General features: G+C 32.8%; 2 protein-coding genes across 3 annotated transcripts; both read left to right on the top strand.

The window, feature by feature from the left end:
• Positions 1-359: 359 nt before the first annotated feature.
• Positions 360-17,027, top strand: LOC123011221. Of its 2 annotated transcripts, none has more exons than XM_044408570.1 (4): positions 360-471; positions 3,881-4,168; positions 4,279-5,221; positions 16,415-17,027. In XM_044408570.1, exons 2-4 carry the CDS (start codon positions 3,936-3,938, stop codon positions 16,616-16,618), a joined length of 1,380 nt encoding a protein of 459 aa, XP_044264505.1. In that variant the 5' UTR covers positions 360-471; positions 3,881-3,935; the 3' UTR covers positions 16,619-17,027. The 2 variants fall into 2 exon arrangements, with proteins under 2 accessions (XP_044264505.1, XP_044264506.1); XM_044408571.1 differs by having other exon boundaries at positions 3,881-4,093.
• Positions 17,028-21,062: 4,035 nt separating this feature from the next.
• On the top strand, positions 21,063-22,154 carry LOC123011261 (cilia- and flagella-associated protein 91-like). The gene is made up of 4 exons (XM_044408620.1): positions 21,063-21,100; positions 21,149-21,189; positions 21,240-21,499; positions 21,548-22,154. The coding sequence occupies exons 2-4, from the start codon at positions 21,153-21,155 to the stop codon at positions 22,067-22,069; spliced, it is 819 nt and encodes a 272-aa protein (XP_044264555.1). The 5' UTR covers positions 21,063-21,100; positions 21,149-21,152; the 3' UTR covers positions 22,070-22,154.
• Positions 22,155-22,321: the final 167 nt, after the last annotated feature.

Below are 22,321 nucleotides of genomic sequence, written 5' to 3' on the forward strand. Positions count from 1 at the left end.
ACGTTGAATATTTATTCATTCTCTTTCATCCGACATAATGAGCAAACTGGTCTTAATAATTAAAATTCTATAAATAATGCAAGAGTCAAAAAAAGCAAATGCATTGTACACTGTTTGAAATAAAACTCTTGTCGCGTCATTCTGGGATCAAAAATTCCTCTTGTAACAATAGCGTCCATTGTATGCATTCTTCGATCCATTTCTTCTCGCGCCCTGACATTCTTTCAACTCAAAAAAACTGCATTGATCAGTCCATCGCTTTATGCAGGATTACCACATGAACTCTGATAAAAGCATCAGCCCCACTCTCCGGTGACTCCGGCCACTGACCACCTCGCGACTCCGGGTTCCACTTTCAGTTTCGTTGGCGGGTTCATGCCGGCTGCATGCGCGAGACCTTCGCCAAAGACTAAGTTATGTGCTGAGCAAGTGACAGTTTGTTGACAGAAGCCAAAAGCCGAGCTGTTAAGGGTAATTTGTGTCTTCACTCAAAAACTTCACTTCAAACTCAAGACACCTCTACAATTTATTATTTTTTTAAAAACTAAGAAACCAAATTAAAAAATAATTTAAAGCTTTGTTGACTTTTGTTGTTGACGTTAATATAAGTTAATAAAAAAATGCCAGAGCTTTGTGTGGGGAAGCCTTATTTCAGAAGTTTGGTTACACAATTAGAGAGGTAAACGGGTTTTGATTGAATTGTTGCTGATGGTGTTATTAATAATATTTTTTGCAAATTGCCAGAATTATGTAAGTGACCTGATTTTTGTATTCCACTCTGTATATATTTCATTGTCTTTTTAGAGTGGTCGCGATAGAGTAATCTTTGAATTTATCAACTTCCGTTTAATTTTCATAAGAAAGTTTAATAAACATTTCCTTCCAAATAAAACGGTTATTATCTCCGAAAAATTATCAAATTGGTGCAGACAATAACATTTTTTAAAGAGCAAAGTTAATTATAAATCAATTGTTATATTGTCTGCATTATAAACTGTTTAATTTTTTGACTGCAAGCAATTATCTGCGGTAATAGGAAAAATGTAATTCTGTATTGTCGCAAGCGCATAAATAATATTTTTTTTTATTATATCTGCATCATAATCCTAAATTAAAACACGCTGCATCGTGCGTAATTTGGCCTTTATAGCACGCTGAATTTTAAAGTTGTCTAGGTAACAAGAAATAGTGGAAATATCTGGACCAATTACAATGTAAAAAAATGTGCTTAACAACGTAAAGGTATAATAAAAAATAGCGTATAACACTCGTTTATAAGCGCCCTTAAGACACTTACGACGTTAAAAGCACTCCGCTGATGCGTCGTGCTCTTAAACTCCTCGTGTGTGTTTTAAGGGCTTGCTTATAAACTAGTATTATAATATACTATTATGTTAGAGATGTCATAAATTAATAGGTGTTTTAACTACTAAATCCGAAAATATTTTCGTCAAATACCATACTGCTTCAGTGTTTTATTGACCTAGTTCAAATACATTTTAATTATGTTTATCTAAATTTGGATTAGCGTGTTTAAAAAAAGAATAGTTGGAAGAAATATCCATTAAATAGTGAACCGAATTAAATTGAATTGAATTAGTGCATAAGCTTATTACTTTTATTTTAGTTTCAATTTTCATTACCTGCTTAATGTATTTGTTGATTTTATTCAATTATGAAAATGTTTTTATTTGAAAAATTAAGTAATAAAACATTCTCCAATTTGTAACTACATAGTTTTTGCTTTGGATTAAACAAAAAATTAATTTTTGTTATAATGAAATTACATTTATACACGCTAATATCCTCAATGACAGCTCCCTTTCTTATCAAAAAAGCTATAATTACCTCATTATTACCTCAATGTTTATTTTTTTAAGTCAATAATAATAATCAGCATTATAAAGTCATTGACTCAAGCAATTGAAATTCATCTCATGCCCATTCGTGGCTACACACTAATGTAGTTCGCATAAATTTTTATGAATTTTTGATTTTACGATCGGGAATATAATTTATAATGGAGGGATAAGCTCAAAATCGTGGAGTAATTAAAACAATAGGAAAACTGACACAACAATGTTGGTAGAAATGAAATACGTCCGTTTCATTATTACCCATGTCATGTTCTACCATTGTTTTATTATATTTAAATCACATTCAGATTAATTAAATGAGACTATTGCCGGATTAGGAAATAGCATTAACAATAAGAACAATTTAGACACGATTCAAAGAAATTTATTTTATATTCTGTAGCTACTGCAACAAGTACCGTTCATGAAACATGTGTTTCGGCCCTGACATCAATGACCCTTGCATTGCTCTGACTTAAGCCAGCGCGATTTTGATTTCAAACGAATAAAAGTTCAAAACTGTTGTAAATATCTCATTGATAACTTTCTACTCATTTTTATTAGAAAATTTTTAATAGTTATACAAAAGATAAAGAACTTTCTCAGTTTGTATCAAAGATATGTTGCAAGTTATTTTTACAATATTTGTTGAAAGTACAAGGGAAATATTGGTGTGGTAAATACACGAAAGCAAATGTTTAAGCAGACGGCAGAAAATAAGATCGCAATTTTTATTACCTTGCAAACGTGTTATGTAAAACACACATCCATTGTACAAAATAGACAAAATCATCAAAAATTCACATTTTTTTAAATGACTTACGAGTACTTAATAAAATGAAAAAAATGCATCCTACAACGTAAAATTAGCAGCTCTGAGATGACTGTCAGTTAAAGTTAATTTAAAAAATCGCAATTATTTACATTAATTTAAAGGTTCCTTCATATTCCTCAAGTGTGAACATTTTATTTATTTGTGTGGATGCTACATTATTGACTCTAATACAAAGAAGCTTCAATTAAATTACTTGAACTTGACCTATCCACTTAACTAAATCTTGACTATTATTACTTTTGAATTAAGTTGTGTTAAGGATACTCGAATAACTGCAAAAAATTAATTATTTATCATTACCAATAATTAACGTAGGTACGTATAAGTAATTTGCTTTATTTACATTAGATCTTGTAATTTCGTAACAACTTAGATATAAATGTTTTTTTCAAGTGTTATACTAGAATTTTTTGAAAATTATCGTGGGCCAGCAAATTAATCATTCACCTAATTTTTATCTTAGTACTTACTTAGAGGAACAATTTTATTTTGATTCAAAATATTATGAAACCTATTATTCTTAGGTATTTTTATCTTTATTATCACCAGAATGTGAAAATACTAAGGAAATTTTTATTTATTTATTTATTAGAAAAAGCTACTTTTAGAATTATGCTTTACACATTTTTACCATTAATTTTCTAATAGTTTATTAATGTCTTGTATTTTTTTTTTGATAAATAAATTATATTTACTTTGACTTGGTAGGTTTAAGTAGAAATAAATGTTAAAACTAAACCTTGTATATTTTTTTATAAATATAATGTCGATATTATTGTCAAAGTACCCAGTTATAAGACAGAATTTTTTGCATTGCAAGGAAAAACATCTGTCGTTTTGCAACTTGTCCTTAATTTCACGCCTCCACATTTTTTTATTTTACAAAATTATATTATTTTAATTTTGCGATAAAAAAACCACAACAATAGAATATTGTCCGTACATACAAAACGGATGTTGCATTGTTGATAAGTAGCAAAATTGAGAAACGTGTGCAATACAATTCCTCGCAAATGCATCATCTTTGTGTCAGAAAAACGGCGATATTTTTGTAATTAAGTGCAATTTAACGATGATGAAAACCGTAAGGTTAAGAGTTTCGCAAGTTTCCAACAACAGATCTTACAAAGCTTTCCACTTAAACGTACGTTGCGCCACGAAAACGCTCCAATTCGATAATTACTTGCAGCCGTCACATCTCGCACTGTCATGCTGAAACGGAGCTGAAATTTGCCGAATCAGAAATGTTAAGATGGCTTGGACCGCGAAAGGCCCTGACGCCGAGCGACGGTCAAGCAGATCCTATCCCAAGCATCCTCCAAGACGAAGACGTCACCGACGACCCCCTCGCTGCTTTAGACACCCACCGGAAAGGACTGAAGCAAATCTACTCAGTCAGCAGGTCAGTCTTCTTGCCCAGAGTTAGTCTCAAGAACACTTGTAACACTGACAATGAAATTTGCTGTTCGCCACAGGGGTGAGTAGAAGAAGTCGTAAACTCCCACGGTCTAACAAAATAACAGCAATAACACCTAACTTGCAAAAAATTGTTGAAAATCACAATCTATTTTAATTTTCTTGATGTAGGGTAAACCCTCTTTTTTGCGATGCCCCTCAAAAACCCTCTCGTCAACGAAGCCCCCAACCAGGCGAAAAATCTACATCCTCGGGATATGGAAGTAGTCTAGACCAGTTCTACTCTGATCCAAAACTCCGTGATGAGAATGAACAAACCCAAAATTTTGTCAAGTCAATAAAACTCAATCGTGTTGGAAAAAACAACCGGTCACTCCCATCATCTGGATCTTCTGCTGGTACTTTAACCACCATTCCCGAAGGTCGCGTTGACCTCCCTATCCCCAAACCCATTTGGCCAGACAAGAAACTCCACGATTCTCTCGTCGACGACGCTCTTCTCCGATATACCAGCTTCAACCACCAGCAGGACTTCACCTCCACTGACCGCTTAGACGTCTCTGTTAAAGAAGTCCTCGTGGAACTTCTCAATGGCATCAACGCCACCATGGATGGAAGCACCGGCTTGACACCAGAAGAAATGCTTAAATCCGTTAACGAAAAAATTGCCGCTAGTATTGAACTTTTGCGCTTGACAACCGAAGAAGAAATGAAGAAACTGTGCATCAACTTGAGCAACTGTAGGAAAATTAATTCGGTTCTCCGGGCATTCAGTAACTCTCCAGAACGAACTGTGAGTGACACCGACGAGTTGTACCAGATTCCCTCGGGATCGTCGAGTAGTGGTTTTAGTGATTTGAATGCTCTCCCGGTTTTTATCCATGAAGACTTGGGGAGTGTGCCGAACGGGGTGAGGAATGCGATGATCTACGGAACTCTGTATCGGGGCAAGAACCTCGGGTGTAAACCCGTCAAAGACACTTCTCCGAAGAGGACTTCGCTGAGGGATGTCAACGACAACAAGCCGAGTGTGTGGGAGCAGTATTATGGGGTGAGGGCGGTGCAGGAAGGGGAGGTGAAATATGTGGCAAAACCAACGGATGTCCCTCTTTTTGTAAGTATTGTATTTTTAATGAATCATCGAGTCGTGACAAGATCATCCCAGATGTGTAACATGTAATTGAAGCTTTTAAATTATCCATACACCCACTAGATCAAAACAATCCGACTCCCACGTGACTCACCCAAGCCGCCTTGCGGCAAAAAGTGACTACTAGATCAGAGCGAAATTTCTTTATGACCTCATCGTCGGCATGGTGAAAGGTCGTAAGCCACCAAATGACCCATAAGCGTCAAATCGGCCATTCAGTTTGTTTCCTATATCATGTTCAAGGTCGGCCGAGTTTTGGTATGTGACTTCGCTCAGATGATCTTAAAATTACCAATTAGAGGCGGTTAATGTCATAGTGTGACGAAATATCACCGTGAAATTATGGGATTTTTATCGGATTTTCATTCAAATTAAACATTAATTAAAGGAATGTATTTTTTCGGTGGTTTGACATTTGGTAGCTGCGTGATTGGAGTTTTATTGGTTGTAATTTGGGTTTATGTATTTTTTAACAAACATACCTGACAAGAACATTTAAAATTGCATTACACGAACTTTTATTGTTTCAACATTTTTATCTTGGGACCAGTCAGATGAAAAGATATTTTTTCTATTTACTTTTTTCTCATACCTTGAGATAACTCTTTTATGCATTAAAAAGAAAAAGAATTGGACTTTTGTATTGCACTTTCTTTTCACGTCCTATTTTTCTAATCAGTAATCAGACATAGACAAAAACTACAAATTAATGATATAGAAATTATTTAGGTGTTTCGTTTCATTCTTATTTAATGTAAATAATATGTTTTTAGTAATACTCTCTTTGTAATAGTTACTACTAATTGTTTGGAAATGGTCACAATAAACTACAACTCTCGCAGATATTTTTGTTACTTTAAGGTCAATGGACGAATAAAAAAATATAAGTATAAAAATTCCAATTAATATTTCCGTTTTGATAATAATTTTTGAGCATCAAAATAATTGATTTGAGTGGTATTAACCATGGCCCACTTGAAGACGTGAATTTTCATGGGTGATCGAGCAAGAGTAATTTTCGGAACTTTGGAATACGTATATCTACCCACTATCAGAACACTTAAAATAGAAACCATTTAATGACAGTCACTAGTGATTTTTTATGGTTTTTAAATTCTGGAGAAAATAATTTATTTCAATTTACAACTCCTTCACTTTTCATCTCACAGTTGGCACATTTTTTCGCTTTCTACCAGCGCCAAACAGTTTTCAATTTCAAATTGTTTTATTTGTACGATCACAAAAAAAATGGGTCGCCATCTGGTAAATACTTTTGTAATAAAGAGAAAATACTGAATCTGATAACCATCGCATTGCATTCACGTTTTTGATATTGTAAAATTGTCAAGAATCTTAAAAACAACACGGAAGTGGATAGGGTGCAGCCTTCCCACCGGAAAAAACATGCATTAAAAAAATTGCAAATAAATCAAAATCAGAGCGCAACTTTCTCCGGATTTTGATCATCAAAAATGAAATTTACGCTCTCGTAGGACGATTTATCGTGATCAAAAAGTTTTGACGGCTGTACCTACATTTTAAATAAGAATTACATGTAGCACGTAAACATTACATAAGAAGAAATATAAAATATTACACATCATTGGCAGTTGTGGATTTTGATCGTTTTATTGGATTTATAATGGTAGAAAGATCTTACATAAAGTCCTAAACTTCCAATTATTAAATAAATATTGCAAAAAACTACTCTTACGAAAGATTTTGATTCAATTTCTTCTTTCTGTTTGTTTGCATAATAATTGTTGGTAAACAAAACATTGATGGCATAGCACTTATCGCCTTGAGATTACGAGGTACTGTAGTGACACTAAAATTTCGGAAAGTCAACTTCGAAACTTAAGCTTAAGCACTATATTTTAATTTTAAACACATTTTAGTTAATTGCAACTGTCAAAGGTCATGCAGTTTGATTTACGAGAATGCAGAGATTTGCAAAATGTATTGATTAATATTCGTTACTTCAAAGTTATGAATAGTCAAATGACGTAATGTTGTCTGAGATTTTTAGAGATACAAGATATCAATACTAATTAACCGTATAATCAGATAACTACTAATCGACTAATTACATCTACGTGTATTTATTTTTAATGTTTAAACATTTAAAATAGCTAAACTGTGTTTCCAGTTTTTTAGGAATCGATGATAATATCTAATGGCATTATTTTTACGAGCCAAAGATTTTAAAAGTCGGTTTAGGTATTTTTCAATTGATTAGAATTGGTCCTGTCAATGAATGCTCAAAAGGACGTCGTAGAATACATTGTTGAAAACAGAATTTTTAACTTGAGATATGTTTGGAATAAAAATGTAAGTAGATAGGGTATGTATTTAAAAATATATATTTTGACATTAAAGAAAAATAATTCCACCTTTATTCATATCAAAACTAGTAGATTTACTATGTATCTATGTAACAGAGTGAAACAGTATTTTTTTTATTTCAACTACTTGGTTTTGTCAAACGAGTATTGAAATTTAGAAAAACCAACCAAGCGAAAGCAATTAACAAAAATTCAACACATTTTGTGGTACTCCAACTTGGTCAAATTTAAAAAAAACTTTGACATAGCTGATAAACTCTAATAAATCTTTATTTAAATCCTTACAGATCTTTTATTTCTGAATGTTGTGACCCTGAGTCTACTCCAAAAGTCTACGGGCTTTTCATTTAAATAACTCTTAACAAATATGTAGTACGTATTTTCCAAAAATACCTACATAAGTAAGACATTCGATCTGAGTACTTCAAAAAAATCTTTATTTTCGTTTAAAATAAATATTGTACTATATTTTACTAAATGAAAAAATAGTGTTTTTTGTTTTCTATTTTTGTTTAAAAACCATGGCATTTTTATGGTTGATTTCTTGTAATTATTACACTTATTACTTATTTTTAAATATTACTCAGGAATTTTTCTATTCCTATTAATAAGATTATTTTATGAAAAGAAAGATTTTTGTTAAAATAACTGTTTTTTTCATCTTGCAAAATATATTGTTTGTTTTTTGTTTCTACGAAATAGGATATAATACGTAGCAGCATATAATTTTCAGCATTTTATTTCAGTTTCTACGTTTAGTTTTTCTGTTTCTTCGCACGCAACACTTTTTACCATTTTACCAAGACTATTTTTATTATCTCCATTGCAAATGTCTTTATGTAACAAAATTTCCATTTCTCATAGAATTTTCTCTCTTACTTCCTCAATAACAATCATTTTTCTTCCGTATCAAGCCTGAAGAGTATGCACATGACCCCATTTTACGTAAACCCTGCGTGGCTTACATTCTTTCGACTTCCCTCTATTTTAATCATTGTACCTTTACGAATTTATGTACATACTAAAAACAGTTCACCAAAACCAGAAACGCCGAACCAGAAGAGTCACGGCACAAGGCCTCAACAACCCGAGCGTTAAAATAACACGGAAACATTTCTCCTCTTCATCGAGCACTTAAATCTCACACTCTAATGCACTTCATTCTGACACAATGACGCAATACCATATTTTATTTAGGGCAACTAACTTCCCTTTTCGTCGCCCAAAGGGTAAATTATATAATTTCAACCACGACTCCAAAAGGCTTCGAGTCATCCGCCATGAAGGAGGCGCCAGAACGCTTCCCCGAGGCTGTGTTGCACCATGTCGTTTACCAACGGCCTTCGAAGGCCGCTGACCAGTTTTTGGCCGCTGACGACAGCTTTAGCACAATTCACACCCTCGTCCAAATAATGTTTATGTAATGTAGTGGAATTTTTCGATGAAATTGGTGGAGTTAATTGGCCCCGGGGGCTGATTAGGGCGTTTAGATGCATGAGAGATGGCCGTGGTCGTAATCGAAGGCGACGATGCGGTTGTTTTCTGCATACGTGAGTTTTATTTTATTTTCACTTTCAATGATTGCTTGGCCTACTACCCTACATTGTTGGCTAAAGCATCTGAACGAAACGAATTGGAAAGTCGTTCAACGTTGCAATATCTGTCTAGCGTATTAGCGAATTTTTAACGCGACTCGAGCTGAACCCTTTGCCGATGGCCTCAATTATCATTCCATTAAGATAAAAATTCTTGTTTACTATTTTTTGGAGCAGTTGGGCAATCACTATACGCTACTTAGACTAACCGTTTGAGTTAATTATTGCGCTGTTAATTAATACATAACTTTTTTTCACTACACCAGCAAAGTTTTAAAAAAGTGAAATTGTACTTTTGAATTTTAAGATCAGAGTAGACATATTCCTGACTAATTTTAAAATAACGTAAAACTGCTAATCAAGGGAATGAAGTTACAGATATCATTGCTTCATTCTTTCAGCAACTTTGAAGTAAATCTAAAATTGGACATCCATATATTTTTTTTATTTACAGAAACGCAAATCAGATTTAACACAAGAGTAACACGATTTTCGCCAAAAGTTAAATTGGCATTTTTTACCAACTACATTTTTTTAATTTGTATTAACTCTATTAAGTTAATTTTTAATTAACTTGTAGGTACATACGAATTATTATGTTGCCTTAAACATTTTCCACAGAGCACATTTTTTCTCAATCATAATTCGGCAAAAAACTGCAATATTTTAACTATTTCTAGCAAAACCAACAACAATTTTATTTTGCAAAACGACTGTGTTGCAATTTCCAGAAATTATATGATATTTGAATGGCAACATTACAAAATACAATTAAAGTTAGACAAAAGCTCGTAATAAAGGAAGACCTAAAGATTATTATCATATCAAATCGTACGTATTTACATCACTGTGTCAAATTATCAGATTTCCTGTCTTCCAAGTGGTGAAAATGAGGAAACTTCATTAATATTAATGTAACTAACTAACTCGTTGAAAATTTCCCCAGTTATCTTCGCATTTATGGTCCGCCTGTGCTAAACCACTATAAAGCGTCAAATTAAATTTATATCACAATTTGCATATCATTATCCTGATGACTTCTTATCTTTTTATCAGCTCTTTAATTGTCTTGTTAAAAGGCGAGAAAAGAAAGCTGACTAATAAACTGCGATTCGGTTTTGACCCAATTATTGGAATCGATTTCTAGAAGTCTCGCAAGAAAAACTAACGTTTTTACTAGTTTTCATCTGAAAGGTGTACCTTTATTAGAGCGGATTTGGGTAGTCTTCCCAGTTTTTTTTTTTCATTTTACGCAATGTTGGGAAAAATCAGTGTGTGACTGTCGTGGGTGATGTCGAGCACGTCCTACAAAACACGTGTCGCCCGAGAAATTGTTTGAACTTTAATAACAATTGTTAAGTTATTTAATTAACAATACGTTACGTAAACGAAGAAGAAAGCGAACGTGTGTGTAAACACTAATTGTCGGCCCCGGAATAACCTGAGATTTGCCAAAGTTTATTTTGTCTTTTTACTGAAAATACTTAAACATTTTGTTTCAATATTATGAAATGTTATTGTGAAGAATCGTCTGAAATAATTTCGTAACTATGTAGAACCGGTCAGGAAAAATGTTTTTTAAAGTATAAAGCATCGGAATGCAAGATTGGATTATGGTGGAGATGGTGGATTTTTGGTGGTGGGATTCAAATCTCGGTCATCGGGTCAGTTAATTCGCCTTAGGATTTTGTTATTATTTATAAATACAAACTACATCGGGTTTTAGATTATTTCAAGGTTGATAAATAAATAAATTTTTCGATAAATATGGGATGGGGGAATTCTTGTTGGGATGTTTCCTCTAAAGGTTGCACCATTGCCACGGTGATTCACGGAACATCCACGCAAATTTCACTCACTGTCGAAATAACTTCTAATTTTGGAAATTTACAATGAATTCAACTGATATTTCGCCTTTCTCAATATTAACCAACAAATTTAATCACAAAACAGATAAAAGTATTATTTATTTCTTCGAACTCGTGTCAAGCTGTCACCCAATTTTTGAGTCTAAATTTTTGTTGGTTTATACAGGTGCGCCAGAACTCGCGCCCCAGAGAAAAATTTCAAGATAAGATACCAGGAACATGGAAAAAATGTTTAAAAAATTCTATCTGTCAAAAAAATTTGACATTTATTTTTTAACATTTGACATTTTTTTATGTCTATTTAATGATACTGATGATCTTGTATATGTTTTTTTACAATTATTTAGTAAAAGAACAAAAATTTTGCCAATAAAAGCCACAAATAACATTGAACAGAGTTACAATTTAGGATTTAGCTTCCTTGTTTCCTCTTTTAATAGCATATAGCAAAAAAACTTGGAAAATTATTTTTCCAACAGAAATAAATAGAGTCAAAGTGAAAAATTCAAACTCTCATAACTTCGAAATTATTATAGATAATTTTTTTTAACATTTTTTCCATGTTTCTCGTATCTTACCTAATATGGCATTTTTCTCTGGGGCGCGAGTTCTGGAGCACCTTGTATACATACATAATAAAAAATTACACACTTTCATAATTGTTAATTTAAAAAAAAAATTGTTACTACTCTTAGTTCTTTGTCAAAATTTTTGTTAGACATTTTCGTCAAAGTATAGAATATTTTTTCCATTTTTCACTCTCGAAACCAAAGGTTTAAGAATGCAGTTGGCCATGAAAATCAAAACTCACTGGTCCATCTACACTTTCATACAAGTTGCAAGTGTTATTTACTTGTTTATAAACTTTTATACAAAGTAAAACATACAGTATGTGTGATAAAATGTTCTTTTTGCTGCATTACAATATTTGTCAACTTGAAAAATACTTTTGGAATAAATCAAAACAATCGTTGTTTCGACAAGTTTTAAAATGTCACTTTACTCTTTAAAAATTGTTATTTGGGACAAAACTTGCTTCTCACGTAGACATTAAGCAAGTACTTTTTCCCATGCACTTAACTTTAGTTCTAAAAAGTCTTAATTGCAATTTCTTGTGTAACTGGATATAAAGGTTTAAGGTCTTTTTTGTTTCGTTCTTTCTCTCAATTTCCACCTGTCGAAATTTCTCTTCTCTCGACCGCTTTTCTCCTTTGCTCAATGTTGCAACGTGCGTCACCGCCAAAATTATTTTCCTATTTCCACACCGTCGAAAAATGCCGTTCTTTGCAATTTTTTACCAACTCTCACCAGTGAAATGAGACCAGTCGCCCATCTGAGACCTGTTACGTCCATTCCCAATGCTAATAAATCGAAACCAGTCACATCCATCATGCGTAATACACCACAAAACCAACAACAATGGGCAATTCGGTCGCCCATCAGCATTACTTAACAATGCATGAATTACCCGCATTACGATGTGAAAGCGTACAAGAATCCCAAAAATCCTATACACCCGTTGCCACACTCTTTCAGGGATGCTTATTCTAGATCTTTTCGAACTGGGAGAAAGTGGGAAAGTTAGTACTTGTCCCAATGGTGAATAAGCGATGTAGGTTTTTTCAATAAGCCGATGCGAAATATGTGAAGATTTGCCGCACGGTGACGTAATACCAATCGGAGAAAGTAATGGGCAATTACAATATTTCGCGCAATGGTAATGTCAACATTACTACAATGGGACTTTCTTCAGTTTCTTCTTTTTGTCTCTTGACCAATTCTGGCGAGTTACGTAACTAATATTTTATTTTCTTTGCCATTTTTCGAAGATGTCAAGAGAAAAAGTTTTTCTTGTGGAGTTTTGGAGACACAAAAAGCAGAATATTGAAGATAATAACTTTTAAATGATGTTACTCGATTTCCTTATTTGCACTACAGGTCTCATCGCATCATAAAATCACTTCAAAAAAATGTCGTCAATTTGCAGCTTTTATAGAATCACTTATAGTTAGAACTGTTAGAAGCCTAATTAAAAACAGTATTATATAATAACATTAGCATAAACCTTGACCACCTTCCCTTTTTCGATATTTTATATTAAAGTTTACTAATAATAAGAAAAACTGCCAATTTTTAATAAGTGTTCAATTTTAAGTAAAATACTATTCAATGGTTAATCATAAAAATGCTGAGAAGTTAATTAAATTTCTGTGTATTCTATAATGTCATTAGAGAAAACAATAAGAAGCAATAAAACTTGAAAATTTAATTAAACTATACCGTTTTTGTTTAATGTTTGTTTTGATACAGTTACATGATTGATTACTTTTCTAATATTCAAATGAATTTATTTTGCGGTGGGTGTCTATACCCGGCATTAAAATCTCTTCGAATGCCTTACATAACGTAAATTATCCACGGTAGAAATAAATCTCAGTGCACTTCCCTCATATTTTGCAATTATAATTTATCATAGGTAACCTAACAAAACGTTACGACGATCCTTAATAACCTTATATTTTTCGAAACCACTGTCTTATGTATGTCACCACAAAGATTAAACATCTTATTAGTGCAGAACATCAATTTGCTTGATGAAAATTGTGTAATCGGCAATTTTTGGTGTTTTAATATGATTGATACGTAAGTAGAGAAGTTGAGCATTATTTTCAGACATGCCAACTCAAGTGTGACCTAAGCTAATGGCTCAAAAACCACAACCACGACAAATGAAGACGTACCGTGTCAAATATTATGGAAAATTATAAAGAATCTAGACAATACTACACGCTCTCAAATGACGATGACCGTGAAAATTATTGACGGTCGACCGAATATAGAGAATAATTATTGGATAAAAGAGAATGTTGAGAAATTTTCACTCACAATACGCATAGGTGGTCGAAATGATTGATTTTTTATTACTAATTTCACATTAATTGTTTATTGCTTTGAAACAAGAACAAAAATTGTATGATTTATAAATTAGTTTTACAACTTCTGTAATTATTAATTGACTCGATTGTTCCACGTGTTTGTCTCCTCTTTCACTTTTTCAGTCCCCACGTGAAAAGAAAAGCGCTTAATTAATTTAATCGATCATTAATTTATTACGTAATGGCCTCAAAGCCAATTTTTGCAATTTTCTGTTTGTACGGAAGTGCTACACGGCGCCCGCCACAATCTCAAAACAAACATTTCGTCATTGTATATTTTTCCGTGTGCTTTGTGAAAAAAGTCCCAATTGCATAGGCAAACAAAATATTGTGTAAAAGGAAACAATCGAAAGATTCTTGGCGCAACAATTTTATCAATTGGGCAACTGCATGGGGTTCAAGACTACTTGACTACTAACATTTACGCCCACTCCTGCAAGAAATATCAACACCTGTCATCGTTTATTGTTTCGAGAACTAAATTAGGGATTGATGTCATCTCGGTGGGAAATTCGAGAGAAAGTCCTGAGCGAAATGGAATCTCCTGCTTCACTCTCACTGCAAGCGATGACCGTGAATTGGTGACTTGACCGTCACAGTTAGGAATTGCTTCAGTGGTGGGTTTTCCTATGGACGCGCTAATTGGACCGAGGAATTAACTATAATACACACGCTAGAATAAACAATTAATAATATAAGCAAGCAGCTTTCAAGAGCAATAAAAAACTGAAATACCTAAGTTTCTTCAAAATGGAGGGAAACTATCATTAAGAAAATTTTTTTTTGTATGTGATAATTGGACCCTATTGATACTTTTAGGCTTTGAGCTCTACCATTTTCAAGCAAAAGAAAATTAATAACAGATTTTTATTGTCACAAATTTTTATTTAGGTGTGTTTACAGTTTCAAAATAGCGAGAAAAGTCTAAACACAATTGTGGTAATTTTCAAAACATTTTAAAGCAATAGATTCAAGTTTCTAACACGCATTTAGGTATTGCCACTGCTCATAATTAAAAGAAACTGGATGGAGAAAGGTCCTCAGTAGTTCTTTGAAAATTCTTAGTATCAAACTTAAGGTTTTAAGAAAAAAGTAAATTTGTTCATAATTTTAAAATTAGGAGTCGCTTTCTAAAATCAGAAGCCCTTTTACATCTCCATCGTTTAAGTAATTGATACATGATGAAATTTTACTAATTACTTTATTCAACATTTGATGTTGAAATTCTTACATAGTAATCATAGTAAAAATTATAAAATTATATTTAAACGATTTTCTTACTTTACATTGCTTCTAGATAACGACTGACTAAGGGTGGTTGTTCTAGAAAATCATCTCTTATTTAAAGTAGAAAAAATTGCGATATAAATTACCTAGAAAAAATATGTACAGAGTGAACAAATGTAGATATAGTAGTTGTGATTTTTAGATCAGAGCTTTTGAGAAAGAAGATTTTATAGTGGGTTGTTGTGTAAAAAGATTAATACATTTTACGGAACTCAAAAACAAAACAAAAATTTGTAAAATTGTATTTTCGAGAAAAGTTTACGTTTTCATTGATCAATTAGTTAAAAAAAAATTGTTTACTATTTTCCATACTTTCTGTTCACCTGGTATAGGTTACCTACCTAACTGAGTTAAAAATATAATTAAAACTAAAACCCATATAATTATATGAACATCATAGCTTAGCATAGCATAGCATCACTTAGAGTGATTTATTTAAAATTTGTCAGTATCTAGACAATAAGAGAAATCGTTAGAAGAAATTTTTTTTCTTCTGTAAGAGTTTCGGTGATAATAAATGAATGAATTATTTTTATTGAGGATAGTAAAATTGAAAACTTGTTATAAAAAAATCATTAGGTAAATCTGTTTTAGTTAACACCGGAAATAGTACACACCTATAAGTTGTATGTGACAGCTAGCGATTAAAAGATTTATGATTTGATAAAAATAGTGTTTTACGTATGAGTTGTAGTAAGTATAAGCCCATGATGATTTCAGTTTTTCGACATGTTGTACATATATATTTAACATGTCTTATGTTACAAATAATATAGCTTTTCCTCCCTTTGAAAAATCCGAATTTCCGCTCTTATCAAGTTCAACGACACCATCGATGTCGCCAGTAATCATTTCATCATTTACATCACGTCTAGACACTAATTTAGCCAAGTATCCTCACTAATCAACTTGAAATGATTTCTCCTAGATTTCCTCAACCGATAACCGCTTCTTCCTCAGAACCTACTCGGAGACACACCTGCGCAGAATACCGACCTCAAAGGTCGCTACAATTGCACAATAAATCTGTATGATGGGCTAAAACTACACTTTCTTCTCAAATATTTGTTTTTCTTGACTTCGGAAGTGTGTAATTGTGTTATGTAACCCTTTTGTCGTTTTGCAGCCTGGGGGCCGGCCTGAGGCGGACTTCACTCTGGACGTTCCTCGGTCTGAGCTGCTGTCCAAACGCATGAAGCAGGACAAGAAATGGCGATGCCGGTGTCGGCTGCTCACCTCCTTCCTGGGGCTGATCTTCTTTCTGCTGTCTGTGATGGCTGTGAGTCTGATGCTCACCCGAGGCAAGCGCATGTTCGGTTCGATGATGTGACCAAAATTTCTTGTGATATTCGACGTTTTATCACATTGATGCACCGAAATACTGCCATATGTTTGCTCATTTTGCAGGTGCCAAATGCTAGTTACCACGATTTTGCAGTATTAGTCCTGATGGGCTATTAGAGTTGTGATAAAATTATAGTGTCATTTAGGTCTTTAGAGTGATTGTAAGTCGACGTTTGCTACGAATCGGGGGATTTGAGGCAAATGGAGGCATTATTTTTCTTTAAAAACAAATTTTTAACTTATTGATTCAGGTATTTTTTATTCAGTTTTAAGAAATGTATTTAATTAAGAGATATGTTGAAAGTTTGAGTGTAAGTTAATGTGTAAATGATGTATCAAACATGATTTGTGTGCAAATTATTGTATATATTGTAATAAATAAACAATTAAACAGTTATGCTCTTAAGTACCTTATTTTTTAATGCAATCTAACAAGATATATCTTATGACATAGCTATCGCCACTTTTGTCACTTTTCACATTGTTTTTTCTGTATACAACGGTGGAACCTTTTGGCTTAAAATTTATAGTAGGGTTTAGTTGTAACACAAATTCTTCATTTGCAAAGAAATAAAATGTTTCTGACCTATTTCACTTCAAAAAATGCAATTGCGACGTTGTCAGTGTGGCGATAGTTATGGCACGAGATGTACACAACGGCAATGTGATTATAAACTCTTAAAAAGATGAACACAAACACAATTTAAACCAGACACACCAAAATATCCTCGTGAGAATGACCACTTTGTAGTGTGTTAAAGTAAATCTGTATTTGGTAACAGAGATAATCACTTTACGAGTATCATCACTTTCTGGTAAACCCCAAATGCCCTGCTACTGCTACCGAGCTTACTCTTAATAAAAGTATCTTAAACAATTCTCTTCACAATACAATGAAGTGCAACATTTTAACCAGCGGTGTTAGGCTTCGAGATATTTATGGTTAGAGTCTGTGATTAGAGTATTTCCGTCAAGCTGTGAAAACAATAAAAGTACTTGACTCTGTTTCAAATAATTTTTTATTATACTACATCATAATCCTATATTAAAACACGCTGCAGCGTGTGTAATTTGGCCTTTATAGCACGCTGAAATTTTAAAGTTGTCTAGGTAACAGGAAATAGTGAAATGTCTGGACCAATTACATCGTGAAAAAAATGTGCTTAACAACGTAAACTAGTAACCGTCTCTACGAAAACGATTCACAAACAACCTTTGATAATTTTATTGTGTAAATTCATGTTTGTTCAATGCTCATAAAAGATCGTAAATGGGCAGGTATAATAAAAAATAGCATAAAACTCGTTATACTAAACTAAATTAGTTTTATAATATACTACTATGCCTACTTTAAAATAGAAGTTTGTTGGGGCGGGTTTAAATTGTGTTTATGTTCATCATTCCCATACCAATAAAATCCAACAAGAAGTTAAAAAAATATAAATTTTAAAATTTGATAAGAGTTTTGTAATTATAATAATTTAATGTTTTGGCATTTCTGAATGATTGTTAGTATAATTTCTTATAGAATAAACTAAATCATACCTCGATTACTTACTCGTAATTTATATTTCATGGATTTGTAATTACCTATATTCAGTTTAAATTTTAGTATAAGATTGTTTTTTTAAGATTTAAAAAAACACTACTCTTTAAAATCTTAAATTAAACTAAGCCTATCTTTTTGGATAAATTTATTTAAACTGAGCTTTCTTAAAGGTCAGCTTACTCACTGTTTTTACCCTTCTGCTTACAAATATAAGCTCAATTTAAATTTGTAAAGCTATAAGATTTTTATGACAGCTCTTTATCAACTCATCTATCTTTTTTGTGACAGCGCCTGCCATTTAGAAATAAATAATAATAAAAACTATAAATTTTTATTTTGCAAATAAATATTTTTCTTTTTTATTTTTAAACTTAAGAAATTAAAAGTAAATTTCTTTATTACATGTTGGTACTGTAGGATTCAAAGTTGAGGAATCATCAGTAATACATATTACATACTTACAGAAAATTGAAAAAAAAAACGTGATACAAACCTAATATCATGTTATGCAACTAGTTATACAGTATTGTATTAGAAGCTCTATAGTTAAACTTCCATTAACTTAAGTCTTTTTGTTTCACAATCAATACTGGAGATGTAATTTATAATATTTAATATTTATGTATGTATTTATAGTGTTTTTGACGTTTGACTTTTAACCGAGCTGCTGGAAGGAAGATGGAATAGACAGCTTTAAATAAAGTTAGAAAAAGTTACTTTTTAATATGCTGTTAAGAAACCCATTATTCTTATTATTTGAATATTTTTTTATATAACTATACTCTTGCCGTTTTAACTTCTAACACCCTTCAGCTATATTTTTAAAATTTTGTGTATTCTCAATATGGCTTAAACTTTATTAGTCAAATTATATGAGAGTAACTAGAAGCTACAGCGGCTTTACTAAATTATTCTAAATCAAATTTTTACTGAAATAATTTTTAACACGTTTCAAACTGAAATGAATACAATATATATATATATATATTTGTTTGAATTCATTGAAAACACTAAGTGATGTGTTGCGTATAAAACATAAAATAGTAAAAAACTCTTAAGAAATTGTTGTAAAATTCTGGGTTGATACAATTTCAATATATTCATAAAAAATATGTACGTCATTCTGACTTAAGTCGTTCAAAAATGTTGTAAAACTTTTTTACTTTATAAAAATTTAAAAATATAGTTATTTATAGCTATACGTATCTATAATAAGTAAGTAATAATTTAATAAGGCAATCATTCCAATAAAACATATACATATTAGTTAAATACTTTATTTTCTCAGATCAATTGAGTTTTAATTTGTTTAATAAATCTGTAATAAAATTTCTAGATAATTTAAAAAAGTACGAGTATACACATACTAAGGCGGCAGCCGTATTGCAATAGGATATCAATAGGATAAAATAATGTAAACCTTTTTATGGCTAGGCAGTCAAAGAAACACTTTAGTGTGCTTCAGAAAACACTAAAATATAGCATTTAATGTCGATCGACAAAAAAATGTATACTTATGTCCTATATTCTCTCTTCTGCTTTTTGCAAATTCTCAAATAATAGTATATTCTTTTCTTAATAGTAAATGCATCGTTTTCGTGGCGGGTTTGTAGAATTTGACAGCTAAGCGCAGGGAGACCGGCAACTACAGACCAAGCCACAAAAATCGCTTTTACAAATTAATTAAGCTTCTTCTTATTACTGTTTATTTATTATTAAAAAAAAAAACGAGCCGCACTGCTAAATTTGTCGTGTCATGGCATGGTTATTGCTATGATATGTATCAGTACAAACATTCAAAAAAGCTAATTAAAATAATTTGATTTGCAAACATTTTGTAAGTATTTTTTAATATTTTTACTATATTGTCTCATTAAAACAAATTTTAGTTTACAAATTACTTATAATCAATAGGTAAATAAGTTTGTTGAAAAAGAAGAATTTTCGTGATTCGACGTTTAAACATCACTTTTACTCCTTGGAATATAAGTTTTTTTAATACCTCTGAAATAGAAGTGAATCTTTAACTCCTTTGTCATTAATCAAGGCACACAATATGCTCCTTTTAACGTTTAAAGAAAGGGGTTTTTATTTTTATTTAAAAATATAGTATAGGTTACAAAAAAAAACAATTTTTAACGTAGTTACAAACGTTTGTTATAGAATTGTCTACTTGTTGCTTTTAAAACTATATTCTGCACACCCCGACACTCAATAACAAATTAAGACATCATCTGAGATTCAAAACGAAAGTAATTTATATTTTTCTCATCATGGTTATTAAATTGCAGATCTGGAATAGTTTAATTACATTTAATATAACTATAGAAAGCTGAAAAATAATCGAACCATATGCTTCCTTTACAAACAAATTCAAATCACTCTACATCAGTTGGCATCAACACTATTAAAACACTCAATTAGACAATAAATTGGTAAAAGTACTCGAACAACACTAATGCAAATAATAGTACTAAGCACAACTATACTTATCTCTATCGATATTTCGCTAGCCGAAGGCACTGTAAATATTTGGTCAATTATTTTATAATATTACAGTGCAGACACTGTCTTAATGGAAACAGTTTTTCGCAATACTGAAGAAAGTCACAGTTGCAGCAAACTTTTTTAGCAAATGCAACCGCCCCTGTTATCTAACATTTTACCCAAAGTTATGAAATTGGCAAATTAACCATTAAACGAATTTAGTTAAAGATGTACAATCTGCTTTAATTATTTACGGTGTGTGCCTTTTTCCATTTTTAATTGATTTAGTTACACTTGGTATTATTTCAAAGCATATTCATTAATAATGATACCCCTACTCATTCGATTTCTATATAAAAGCTCTTTGGCAGTGTTGTAGCATCAGTGACGACTAGTTCTCGCATATAGGCATATCTTCACCCATTGGGATAAGTAAGTACCAAAAAAACACCCAAAGTTATTACCAAAATTGTTTTACAGTTCCATGATGTTCAGATTCATTCTTTTTGCATCTTGCGTTGGTAAGTGTGTCATTTGCAAGAAAAAATCTCTTACAAACGTAAACCCCTAGTTGCTTTGGCCTCCACAAAGGTGGTAAAGCAAAAACTGAAGATTGTAGTTGGTGAACCTGAAGCTCAAGGCACCCATGTGGGTGAGGTCAGTGTAGGTCTCAGTGGCGGTCATTCGAAATCCTACTCCTCTGGCGCCGAACTTACCAGCTTGGCCCACACCTCAGCCCTCCAAGCCAAGTCTGCCGTCCAAAACCAAAACACTGCCGGCAGTCAAGCAGCCTTCGGAGCCAAAAGCAGCCTAGCGCAAGCCGCCCTTGGGGTACTTACCTCACTTACCCTAACTTTAGCTCAATGTTCCAATTTCTAGGCCGCCGCTACCGCCCAAGCCGCCCTCGTCGGTAAACAAGTCATCGTTCAAGGCCTCGAACATCAACTCCACGATGCCGAACACCAACTTCAGGCCGAAATCCAGCAATACCAACAGACGGAACACGCAGCCCAAGCAGCGCAAGAAGCCGCTCAGCAAGCCCAACAGCAAGTCGCCGCCTTGACCGCCGCCCTCGCCGCCACTCAGGGAGGCGCTCAGCACGCCGCCAAAGCCGCCGCCGAAGCTGCCGGGGCTGCCGCCGCCCAGCATGCCATGATCCATGAGGCTAAACAGAGGGTGGCCCATTTGAGGGAGGAATTGCACAATGCTCTTGCTGGGTTACAGGAAACTGAAATTTCGGCGCAAAAAGCAGCCGCTGCTGCTCATATTGCGCAAAGTAACGCGGCCGCCGCTGCCAATGACGTGGCTGCAAATGCCGCCCAGACTGAACTCGAGGGACATGGGTATGAACAAGGGGCTGCGGGGCTCGAAGGACATGGATACGAACAAGGTCATAAGTGAGAAGGACTGATTGTCACTCATCTGTAAATAACCATCGTCGTTTTCATGTAATTCTATGTACTATGTGATTAATAAAGAAATTTAACATAAATTTGCATTTCTTTCGAATATGTACTCGTAAATACCTATCTATAACAATAACATAAAGATTCACTTCTTTGAACTAGATTAATTTTGACAGATTAATCAATAAAAATAATGGCAATAAACACAATATAAAAATAAAATAAATGTAATAACGCAGTTTCACAT

The sequence above is a fragment of the Tribolium madens genome, unplaced genomic scaffold (assembly GCF_015345945.1).
Source record: "Tribolium madens isolate multiple individuals breed KSU strain unplaced genomic scaffold, Tmad_KSU_1.1 Scaffold_91;HRSCAF=231;Tcas5.2_LG7, whole genome shotgun sequence".
Taxonomy (NCBI): Eukaryota; Metazoa; Arthropoda; class Insecta; order Coleoptera; family Tenebrionidae; genus Tribolium; species Tribolium madens.

Excerpts from the sequence above, each read along its gene's own strand:
- LOC123011261 (XM_044408620.1), top strand. The coding sequence starts at position 21,153 with ATGATGTTCAGATTCATTCTTTTTGCATCTTGCGTTG. Across the intron at positions 21,190-21,239 it reads TCTTTTTGCATCTTGCGTTG|TTGCTTTGGCCTCCACAAAG; the intron begins GTAAGTGTGTCA and ends GTAAACCCCTAG. Across the intron at positions 21,500-21,547 it reads TAGCGCAAGCCGCCCTTGGG|GCCGCCGCTACCGCCCAAGC; the intron begins GTACTTACCTCA and ends TCCAATTTCTAG.
- LOC123011221 (XM_044408570.1), top strand. The coding sequence starts at position 3,936 with ATGTTAAGATGGCTTGGACCGCGAAAGGCCCTGACGCCGAGCGACGGT. Across the intron at positions 4,169-4,278 it reads ATTTGCTGTTCGCCACAGGG|GGTAAACCCTCTTTTTTGCG; the intron begins GTGAGTAGAAGA and ends TTCTTGATGTAG. Across the intron at positions 5,222-16,414 it reads CAACGGATGTCCCTCTTTTT|CCTGGGGGCCGGCCTGAGGC; the intron begins GTAAGTATTGTA and ends GTCGTTTTGCAG.